Genomic DNA, 11,212 nt, shown 5'->3' with positions numbered 1-11,212 from the left:
GTTCCCAGAGACAGGCCCACAGTTTCCACACCTGTAAAGCGGGGAAGTTAGGTCTTTCTGTGTGGTGTCCTGGCACATTGCTTAACCTTTGTGATTCCTCATCCTGTGAGTGGAAACCTGAGGGAGGAGAGGGTCACTAGGGAGAAGCTTGGCTGAGATCCATCACCTGGGTGTAAGAGGGGCTTCCCACTTAGGGTAGAGACTTACAGTATCTACTGTCTTCCTACACTGAGGGAACTAATTTTCAGCTTAGCACATGGCCAACCAGAGAAAATAGTATTTCCCAGTCTTTTTTGCACTAGTATGGCCAAGAGGGTACATTTTACCCAGTGGGTTGTAGACAGTGTGTGCATCTTTTTCTTTTCTTAATAATCTTTTGGCTGCACCACTTGACACAAGGGATCTTGTTTTGCCAACCAGGGGTCAAACCCGCTCTGTCTGCTTTGGAAATGTGGAGTCTTAACCACTGGACCACCAGGGAAGTCCCCGGCATGCATTTTATGGGAAGCATTGTCAGAGGCATAGAGTGCCTTTCCCCACCTCTCCGGCCTGTGTGTAGACATGACTACTGGAATTGGAGCAGCTATTTGGACATTGGGGTGAAAAACTGATATGGATGGCAGAGTAACAGTATACAAGCAACATGAAATCAGCATACTACCTAGGTCTGTGTGTGAGAGAAAACTTCTATCTGTTGAAACCACTGCTATTTTGGCTTTTTGGTCTGTCACAGCCAAACTTCATCCTATACCATCCCTATGCAGGTAGGAAACGAGTTGATGTTACCAGCAGTAGAAGGACCTTACAGATGGCCTCTTGGGGCCCCGGCCCCTGCAGACCTGTCAACAATTCCTGCCTAGGTTTCCGTTTTAGTGGTCCAGGAATTGATGGGTCCCATCTTCCCTGCCCCCACTCTCCTAGCAGTGTGGATTTTCCCACCGAACGTTTCCTGCTCTTGCTGCCTACCCTAGAGCAGGAATCAGGATCTGTGTGATGCTACTCCCGCCTGACCAAGCCCCTTTCGACCCTTCCTCCACCACCCCCACCTCTACCAGAGGCGGCTCCTATAAGTTTTGGCCAATAGAGTGGGGGTACCTGACATGTCCCACAGGCTGGGATCTGTCTATGGTGGATTCCTGAAAGCTGTGTGTCCCTGTGAGCTCTGTGTGCAGTGTGGCCAGTGTCAACACATTTAACAACCAGTCAGAGTGTGTGTTGACCAAGAGAGCAGAGCAGAGTCTAGAAGTCCTCTTGCTGCGGGTGGTCAGGGAGCAGGGGGACACTCCAGAGCTTGGGGAGCATCTGTTGTCATCAGTTATAGAGCTAGATCAATACTGTAATAAGCAGTCAGATGTATGGTGAACACCACCTGAATATCAGCCATGGCAGTGTTGACGTGTGTGTGGGTCTGTATGTATGTGTGTGAGTGAGATTCAGGGTGCTGGTATAGCCCAGGGAGAAAGCTGTGAGGCGTGTGGGAGCCTCTCAAAGGCTGAGGCTGGGCCTTGCAGTGGCAGAGAGTACAGACTTCAGTTAGGTTCTTGACCTAAGTGACAGGCCAGGTTGGGCTCACAGGAGCACTGTACATAGCCCTGACCCCCTCAAGAAGGCAGAAGATACCTGGGACTTCTAGGGGAACATGTGGTAAGGTTGAGGAGCATCAGAGTGATGGAGAAGACATCAGATTCAGAGTAGGGAAGACAGGGCCAAATTCCCCCATCCTCCAGAATCTGCCTTCCCCAAATGCCCAGAATTCCGCCTCCCCAGAATCCCCCAAAACACTGAGCCATTGGCTGGGTTGAGCTGAATCTTTATTTCATGTCTCATCCTGCACGCCCACCACGGTTCTCTAGCCAGAAGCTTCACGGCTTAAGAGGCTCTGGCCGGGTCAGCATTTCCCATCCTTCAGGATCTGGATGTCCTGTCTGTTTTTTCTAGGGTCACAGCAGACGAGAATGAGGTCAGCTCCTCAGGAAGTGTAACATACCCTTCAGGAACCCCAGCCCAGTCTGTCCCGACTCCCTGCTAAGCTCAGCCCACTCAGTGTACAGTGCGGGGGAGATCCCAGGACTCCCTGGGCATCTCCTTCTACTGTTTCTCACTTTGTATACCCTCCCCCTGGGAGGTTTCAGCTGTCTGGGCTTTCAACCACCTCTACGTGCTGCTGGCTGCATATCTGTCTGGCCTGGACCTCTGTCTTCAACTTCAGGCCTGTTTGTGCAATTGTTGACTGTGTATTGCCTCTGGGATGTCCCAGAGGCTCCACTGTCCACAAACATCATTGCCCCACAAGCCTGCTGCACACCTCCAGCCCCCCACCAACATGGCATCCCCAGCCTCCCCAGCCCACAAGTTAGAAACCAGCATGTTGCTCTTGCTTCCTTCCTGCCCACCACCCACCCTGAGCCCTCACATCCAATCTCACAGCTTGTGGATTCTACTCCCAATGGAAGCATGAGTCTTTAATTATCATGATCTTTTTCTAAGTTAGGACAGTGTCCTTGCTGCTCTCCTGCCCATCTCTCTAGGGTGTTGCAACTGTCAGCAACTTCTCTTCTGTGATCTCGCTTAGTGCTGGACGGCACAAGATCTTATGAGTGAAGTGCATTAGTCGCTCTGTTGTGTCTTTGTGACCCCACGGACTGTAGCTGGCCAGGCTCCTCTGTCCATGGGGTTTTCCAGGCAAGAATACTGGAGTAGTTTGCTGTTGCCTTCTCCAATGAAAGAAGAAATGAAACCAAGTAGGAGATCTAATGTACCAAGGTCATGTTCTGGCCTTCTCACTCTAGACTCATCTCTTGTCTCTCCCCCATTCTCCTTTACACTTTAGCATATCCAACTTCTTATTTTCCTCAAATATAAACTTTCTTCTAGATCTTTCCAAACTCATTTTTCTACTTGGAATTACCTTTCCTTGTTTATTCTTTCTCCAACCTAGTTCCTACTTATCCCTCAGGGCCGAGCTGAGATGTCCCTTGTCCTAGGAAGTCTGCCCTGCCCTGGCCTGGTACCCACAGTACCCTGTGCACCCCCATCTGAGCCTTTAGCATTCTGTGCTGCAATGGGCTGACTGTCAGCTTGGCTTCTGCCTTAGACTGACCATCGCCCCCAGGAGCTGGTAATGCTGTCTAGCTTTTTATATCCTATTGTATCCCCAGTGCCTAGAGCAGAGCAAGTGTTCAATAAATAGTTGTTGGCTGGAGGAATAAATGAACAAGTAAGGTCACCTAGTCAGGGGGCAGAACAAGGAAAAGAACCCAGGGTTTCCGCCCTCACCCCCAATGCCCCGCTAGTGGGCTTTCTGCTTGGAACCACATGCCTTCTTTTGATTGTACTTGGACTCATTCTGTTATGAGCAAATGGAGGACTTGTCCCAGGCCAAGTATGAGTAAAGGAAGAGACAGGTCAAGTCCTGCTCCTTTCATACTCGCATGCACCACAGATGGAGCCCACCCAAGATGGCCTGGGGGAATGCAGGGGTGGACTTACATCCGAGCCAAGCAGAGCTTGCATTCACTCTCATACGTGACCCCGTCAGTGCCACAGACAGGGTCGTATGTCTGGGGGCAGGCTGGAGACTCTGCCATGTGTTCACAGATGGGCTGTGGGAGAGAGAAAGGGGGACACTCTGGGATCCAGAGACAGGAGGTACCAAGGGGCTCTGCTTAGAACAGGGCTGAGGGGGTTCCAGGGAGGAGTCAGATTCAAGAAGGCCCCAGTGTGGGTCCAAAGAGCATGAAACCAAGCATGCAGGGCCCCATGGCACGTTTGCTTGTCTGTGTGTGTGTGCGTGTGTGTGTGTGCGCGCATACCTGGCCATGTGTGGCTATCACTGTGTGCATAAGGATGTACCTGTATCTGCTGTGTGTGTGTGTGTGTGTGTGTGTGTGCGCACGCGTGTGTGTGTGTGCACACGTGCCTGGCCATGTGTGGCTATCACTGTGTGCATAAGGATATACCTGTATCTGCTGAGCCCAAGTATGCAGGCTGCCAGGTAAATACCTGTCTTCATGGGATCACATACTCTTCACAGGGTCTAACAGAAATTCTGGTCTTACTGAAGACCCAAGAAGAGAAACAGCCATCATTCCTAGGAGGCCTGCCTCTCTAGAGGCTTCTGAACTCACCCTAGCCTGCATGACTATCAGGCCCCTGGTATGAGGAGGCTGAAGCCCTAATTGAGGCTCTGTCTAAAAGGGTTTCAGGCCAGCCCTGAGGGTCAGGACTAGGATGGGGGCCTGGGGTAGGGGTGGGGAGTGAGGGGGGCAGTGCTGTGCAGCAGTGAAGGCCCCAGGCCCGAGAGACCTGCATTCTGCACTGATTAGCTGTGTAGACTTTGGCAAAGGGGCTGGGCCTGCTCAGCCTGGAAGAGCTAACCTAGGGAGCATGCAGCCTCAGGAGGCCGCCCTGGCCACTGTGGCACCATTGAAGGTGTCTAAGAAGGAGCATAAAGAAGAAAATCCCTTGTCTCCCAGTATGGATGAGAGGGCTCCCCTTTGAGAAGGAAGGCCGGGACAGCAGCCCTGAGGCCGGAAAGAGCAGCTGCCTTACCATTCTCCAGAAAACCAACTTTTCTGCCGACACGGACACCTCTGAAAGGCAAAGAAGCAAGAATTAGGGGATGTTGGCTCTAGGCCCCAGGTACCAGAGTCTGAGGACACTTTCTTCAGGGACCTATCCCAGCCACCACCCAATCTGGAATTCCTCAGGGAAAGGTAGTGAGTGAGTCACAGACAGGGCTCCCAGAAAGCTCATATGACATTGTCAGAACTGGGACAGAAAGCCTAGAATTAGGGAGATTAAAGTCTAGTCTGTTTCTCATTAGTAAGATCCCACTGGGCTTGTCCAAGGACCATAAACCCTGAAGCCCGTGCACCCTAGAGCCTGCAAGCTGACGCTACCGAGCCCCGTGCCTAGAGCCTGTGCTCTGCAACAAGAAGCCTGCCCACCACAACAAAGAGTGGCCTCCCTAGAGAAAACCCACGCACAGCAATGAAAACCCAGTACAGCCAAAAATAAATTAACCAAAGGAAAAATATTGAAAAGAAAAAGAAAATAATTCAGTTACTATGTACCAGACCTTGATAATACATGATCTTGACTACTGTTCAGAGCTTTCTCACTGCTGTGTAACAGGGAGGAGAGGAGGCAGAGGTCTGTGACCCGGATCCCACCACAGGACTGAGGCACACATTTCCTCAGCTGCCAGGAGCACAGGCTGCTCACAGTGAGTGCTTTCCCAGGAATTACCCTCGGAGAATGGAGCTGCCTTGCCCAAGGTGGCATTCCTACCCAGGAACAACCCACATCCAATGTCAGGGTGATGTGGGTACAATGGTCTGAAGGCCTCATCTCAGAGCAGTGCTCCAGGGCCACCCAGCTCCTCTGCATGGCAGTCACTGTCCCTCTCCCCTCCCAGGTGTTTCCCCCGAGCACTCTCCAGCAAACTACACACAGGTCCCAGAGTCTGCTTCCCAAAACTCAGCCAATCTGTGAAAAAGGTTCATAGGTAAGGCAACACAGTTTGTTAAAGGCAGAGCTGGGATTTTCCCATGGCTCTGTCACTCCACACATGCAGTTGCGCCCCACAGCCCTTTGAGGTCTGGATGAACTGTTTACAGGACCTCAGCAAATTGTGATGTGACTGGTGAGTGTGATGGGTAGAGGAGGGAATGGAATGGAGCTGGATCTAAGGCCACAGGTGTAAGGAAAGGGTCTATAAAAACTGAAGAAGGGTAGGCTGCTTCCTGAAGTCTCTGAAGGGCTGTCCTGAAGCCCAAGGAGAGAGGAACTCTTCTTAACTTCACAAGGCAGAGCCCATCTGCATGAAGAGGCTGCAAAGAGGCAGGTGTGGATTCCAGAATGTTCTCTCAATGGGAGCTGTGCATTAACGAAAGAAGCTGTCTCCAGAAGTGGAGAGTTCTCCATCCCTGGAGGTGGGTGACCATCCCTTGGTTTAGGTTTTTCTGGAGATGCTATTACAAGAGATTTCCAAGGTGGAGAGGAAGAAGGGAACCAAGATTGACCACTGGTGCACAGTTTAAGCATCAACATGCAAATCCAGTCTTGTCATCACACTGCTCAAAACCCTCCAGGTCATAATTACCCAATCTGGAAATTGTCCAAGTGTCCTCCAACAGGCGAGTGAATAAACCCTGACACACACATACAGTGTGACTCAACTCAACAGCAAAAACAAAGCAATAACTGATAACATGCAACAACATGGCTGAATCTCAAAAACTTGCTGAGCCAAAGAAGCCAGACACAAAAGACAGCATCCTGTATGGTTTCATCTGTGGGACATTCTAGAGGAGGCAAACTAATCTATGGTGGAAAAATATCAGAGCCAGGGTTGCCTCTGGGGTGGGAGTGGGGTGGGGCAGGGATGAACTGGCATGAGGGAAATTTCTGGAGTGATGGAAACGTTCTGTTTGTTGATAGGGGTCTGGGTTACACAGGTATACGCCTCATCAAAACTCATTGAATAGAATTCGCTGAGTGATAAGATGTGTGCATTTCATGGTACATAATTGTTGGTGGGGGAAAGCATTTATAAAAATGAATAAAGCCCTTCCAGGGCTCCGTGTCATGACCGCTAAGACTCTTCATCTTATGTTGAGGGCATTGTGTGAGATGATCCCAAACTTCCCTGGGCCACTTCCTCGTCCACCTCCTTGCTGTGCCCCTCTGCCTCCGCCCTTCCTCTCTGCTCACTCTTCCGGAACAGGCTCTCTCCACTTATGCTGGTCCCTCTGTGGTGTCAGTTTCGTTCTGGATGATGTGGGAAGTTGCATTTACCCCCAACTGCCCTTGACCTTGGCCCAAGTTTCCTGCCCCCTTCCTCATACAGCCCAGGCAGGAATCTGAAATGGGCAAAAGGACTCCCTTTAGGGAAGCTTCTTCCGTGTTCCCAACAAGAGAACTGCTCAGGGAATTGATGCCAGGCTGGGAGTAACCTGGCTGTGCTGGGCCAGAGTCTCCGGATCCATTCTCTATTGCTTCAGCCTCTAGTCTATGTCCCCAGCCAGGGAAATGGCCGTGAGACTGACTGTGAGGTCGGTGTCCCTGATGTCCTGCTCAGACCCACCCTGTAACATCATGATTTTGTCTGGGTATGTCCTAAGGAGTCTCCCTGCTTCTCCTTTGACTCTGTTCTCAACCTGTAGCGATCCTTTTAACATGTGACTCTGCTCATCACCCTTTAGTACCTCCCATTTCACTCACAGGAAAATCCAAGTTCTTACATTGACTTTCAAGGCTTTATCCATTATAGTTCACAGTTGCCTGTATCATCTCATCTCCTGTCTCTCTGCACCTTACCCCTCACTTCTTTCGAGTCCCACTGGCTTCCTTGCCATACTCCACATATTCCACGCTTGCTTCTACCTCAGGGCCTTTGCACTGCCTGTTACCTCTGCCTGGAAACCACTTCTCTCAGATATACCCATGGCTCACTCCTCCACCTCCTTCAAATATTGCTCAGACATCAGCATCTCAGAGAGAAGTCCCCTGCATTACCATTGCAACCCCCTCTCAATCCCCATCACCCTGCCCAATATTTTTTTTCTTAGCCTTTATCACCATCTAAACACTGTTTAATATATATTGCACCTATCTTATTGATTGTTGATTCTCCTCATCCTACCCCATTAAACTTAATATCTATCAGGGCAGCTCTTTTTCTGTTTTGCTTGCTGATAAGTTTTAAGGGCCCAGAACAAGGCCTGATACCGAGCAGAAGTGAGACTGCAGAGGTACCCAACCTCTGAGCAGGCCCTACTCCAGCAGCATGTGTTCAGCCCAGAGCGAGGGCTCCCTTGTGCTCACATGACTGCCTCAGCCCCACAGCCACAGCCTATCAGAGCAGATGGGAGCCCAGAGGACCCGGCCAGGCTTCCTTCAGCAACCAGCACCCTGTAGCCAGTAGACTTGTCAATCTCCCTGGAGACAGGCTGTCTCCCTCTGCCTCCCCAATCTCTAGCCCAGTAGCTGCTCAGGGTCGCTTTGAAATAGAACAACCTCCTATGTCACAACTGGAGAAACAGAAGCCCCAAGAGGGGAGGTGTGTGTGTGTGTGTGTGTGTGTGCTTAGTTGCTCAGTTATGTCCAACTCTTTGCAATCTTATGGGCTGTAGCCCTCCAGGCTCCTCTGTCCATGGGATTCTCCCAGCAAGAATACTGGAGTGGGTTGCCATGCCCTCCTCCAGGAGATCTTCCCAATCCAGGGATGGAACCCAGGTTTCCCACATTGCAAGTGGATTCTTTACCATCTGAGCCATGAGGGGAGAGGACTTTTGCAATTCTAAGCCAGAGGTAGGATTGGAACTCGGGTTTCTTTTTTCCTAGCCCAGGGTGCAGAAAGAAGGTTTATGCAGAAAGCCAAGGTCTCACAGGGTGCCCCAGGGCCTGCCTCTGCCCTACTCCAAGCTCACCTACCAACACCAAGCCACAGAGAATCCAGGCTCTGTCTACTCACCCCTGTCCACAAGGAAGAGAACAGCCAAGGCCAGGGCAACTATCCACAGGCGGGCAGCCATGCTGATCCCGGGCTATGTGGCCTCAGGGAGCTGGGGCCTGGGCCAGGGATTGATGGGGGCCTGTATATAGTGCCGATCCCCACCCTTATCTTATCTGAAGCCAGGTGGAGAGCTGGAGGTGTCACCCGGAGGTAATATTTGCACCCTGGCATCAAGAAAGGGTTTGTTTTCTGCAGAGACGCTGAGCTCCAAGTGGCCTGGGGTGGGGGTTGCCCTGGGGATGGTGGATTTTGGAAGTGAGAAAAAGTTTGGACTTGCAAAGCTGACTCCAGTCTGAGGCAAGAGGGAGAGGAAAATTGAAATAGAGGAAAACAGAGAGAGACTAATTCAGAAATACTGAAAGAGAGAGATCAAAATGAAAACAAAAAGCTGCAACAAAGTGATCCAGTGGTTAAGACTCTGAGTGCCCAATGCAGTGGGCCTGGGTTCCATCCCTGGTCTTGGAATTAAGACCCCACATGCCACAGGGCAGCTAAGTCTATGTGTCACAACGAGAGAAGCGCTGCAGTGAAGACCCAGAACAGCCAAAAAAAAAATAAATTTCATTTGTTTAAAAAACAAAAAAAAGAGAATGAAAAATCCTCAGGACTTCCTTGGAGGTCCAGTGGCTAAATGTCTGCATTCCCAGTGCAGGGGGTCCAGGTTCAATCCCTGGTCAAGGAACTAGGTCCCACATGCCTAAACTAAAGATCCTGTATGTCCCAGCGAAGACTGAAGATCCCGATGGCTGCAACTAAGACGTGTTGCAGCCAAATAAATAAGTTGTGAAAGTCGCTAAGTCGTGTGTGATTCTTTGTGACCCCATGGACTATACAGTTCATGGCATTCTCCAGGCCAGAATACTGGACTGTGTAGCCTTTCCTTTCTCCAGGAGATCCTCCCAACCCAGGGACTGAACCCACGTCTCCTGCATTGCAGGTGGATTCTTTACCAGCTGAGCCACAAGGGAAGCCCAAGAATACTGGAGTGGGTAGCCTATCCCTTCTCCAGCAAATCTTCCCGACACAGGGATCGAACCAAGATCTCCTTCATTGCAGGCGGATTCTTTACCAACTGAGCTATCAGGAAGCTAAATAAATAAGTTAATTAATGAAGGAAAAAAAAAAGCAGCAACTGGAAGTTAGTCAGAGGCAGAGAAAAGGGGCTGGAGTCAGGGGTTCCTTTGCCAGTACCAACGCCAACCAACTTTGTGAGCTCAGAAAGACACTTTCCTTAAACTGGTTCTCAGTTTACCCACCACAAAATGGGGATGATCAGTCTGGCTCTGTCTCCCTCCCCAGGCTGCTGAGAAGATGAGACTGGTGATAGCAGATGGGAAAACATTTTGTAGAGTATGAAATGAGGAATAAATGTAAATAGAAATTATTCTTTTTATTTATTTATTTTGCACCATAAAGAGGGCACAACTGACAGAGGAAAAAGGCAAAATAAAACATAAGGAAGATGACCTCATGCTTTGCATGTATTCTACATACATTTACATTTAAATGGGTTAAATACAGATAAGATTCTGTTAAAAAAAGTCAATATCTAAAAGTTCCCCATACTTTTCCCCTTTGGCCGTGTGACCCATGGAATGTTAGTTCCCCAACCTGGGATGGAACCCAGACCCCTGGCAGTGAAAGCGCAGAGTCCTAACCACTGGTGGTTGTTGTCCATGTTGCTAAGGCTTTTGTGACCCCGTGGACTGTAGCCTGCCAGTCTCCTCTGTCCATGGGATTTCCCAAGCAAGAATACCGGAGTGGGTTGGCATTTCCTTCCCCAGGGGATCTTCCCAGACCAGGAATCAAACCCAAGCCTTCTGCATTGGCAGGCAGATTCTTTACCACTGAGCCACCTGGGAAGCCTATTTCTAACCACTGGACCACTAGGGAATTCCCCTATAAGTTCTCCATATTTATATTGGGTTGGCCAAAACATTCGTTCCAGTTTTCTCTTAAGCTGGTTTTCATTCACTTCATTGCTAATCGCTCAGTCATGTCCAGCTCTCTGCGACCCATGCATGGATTGTAACCTGCCAGGCTTTTCTGTCCATTGAATTCTCCAGGCAAGAATACTGGAGTGGGTTGCCATTTCCTTCTCCAAGAGATCTTCCCAACCCAGGGATTGAACCTAGGTCTTCTGCATTGCAGGCAGATTCTTTACCATCTTGAGTCACCAGCCAGCTTTAGTACTGCCTAGTTGTCTTTAATTTCATTCAAAACAATTTTGTTAGATTGTATTGTGACAGCTGTCATATCAACCTGCATTAAAAAAGTAACATCAAATAGGTGAGTTTTTGTGCAGCCATTTTAATACTGAAGATGGAAGAAAAACAGGAACATTTTTGGCATATTATTTGCTTTATTATTTCAAGAAAGATAAAAATGCAACTGAAATGCAAAAAAGATTTGTATGGAGAAGGTGTTGTGACTTATCAAACAAAAGTGGTTTGGGAAGTTCCATGCTGGAGATTTCTCACTGGAAATTTACCCCTCCACAGTAGGGGTAGAAGTTGATAGCAATTAAATCGAGACATTAATTGAAGTCATCTTGTGCCACAAGGGAGGTAGCTAATATACTCAAAATATCCAAATCAAGTGATGAAAGTAATTTGCACCAGCTTGGTTATGTTAACTGCTTTGATGTTTGGGTTCCACATACGCTAGTTAAGAGTAAAAACCTCCTTGACG

At 49.4% G+C, this 11,212-nt stretch overlaps 1 protein-coding gene across 1 annotated transcript; it reads right to left on the bottom strand.

Annotated features, from left to right (window-relative positions):
- Window positions 1-1,794: 1,794 nt before the first annotated feature.
- SPINK4 (serine peptidase inhibitor, Kazal type 4) lies at window positions 1,795-8,602 on the bottom strand. The gene is made up of 4 exons (XM_027550003.1): window positions 8,480-8,602; window positions 4,552-4,592; window positions 3,490-3,602; window positions 1,795-1,934 (listed from the first exon to the last, which is right to left on the bottom strand). The coding sequence occupies exons 1-4, from the start codon at window positions 8,538-8,540 to the stop codon at window positions 1,889-1,891; spliced, it is 261 nt and encodes an 86-aa protein (XP_027405804.1). The 5' UTR covers window positions 8,541-8,602; the 3' UTR covers window positions 1,795-1,888.
- Between the last annotated feature and the right edge of the window lie 2,610 nt (window positions 8,603-11,212).

Source organism: Bos indicus x Bos taurus, chromosome 8, assembly GCF_003369695.1.
Source record: "Bos indicus x Bos taurus breed Angus x Brahman F1 hybrid chromosome 8, Bos_hybrid_MaternalHap_v2.0, whole genome shotgun sequence".
Taxonomy (NCBI): domain Eukaryota; kingdom Metazoa; phylum Chordata; class Mammalia; order Artiodactyla; family Bovidae; genus Bos; species Bos indicus x Bos taurus.
The sequence above is the reverse complement of the archived record's forward strand: the minus strand, read 5'-3'. Positions and strand labels throughout refer to the sequence as shown.

Coding starts and splice junctions, on each gene's coding strand:
- SPINK4 (XM_027550003.1), bottom strand. CDS start 8,540: ATGGCTGCCCGCCTGTGGATAGTTGCCCTGGCCTTGGCTGTTCTCTTC. Junction 4,593..8,479: donor TCTCTTCCTTGTGGACAGGG/GTGAGTAGACAG, acceptor TTTGCCTTTCAG/AGGTGTCCGTGTCGGCAGAA. Junction 1,935..3,489: donor AAGCTCTGCTTGGCTCGGAT/GTAAGTCCACCC, acceptor CTGTGACCCTAG/AAAAAACAGACAGGACATCC.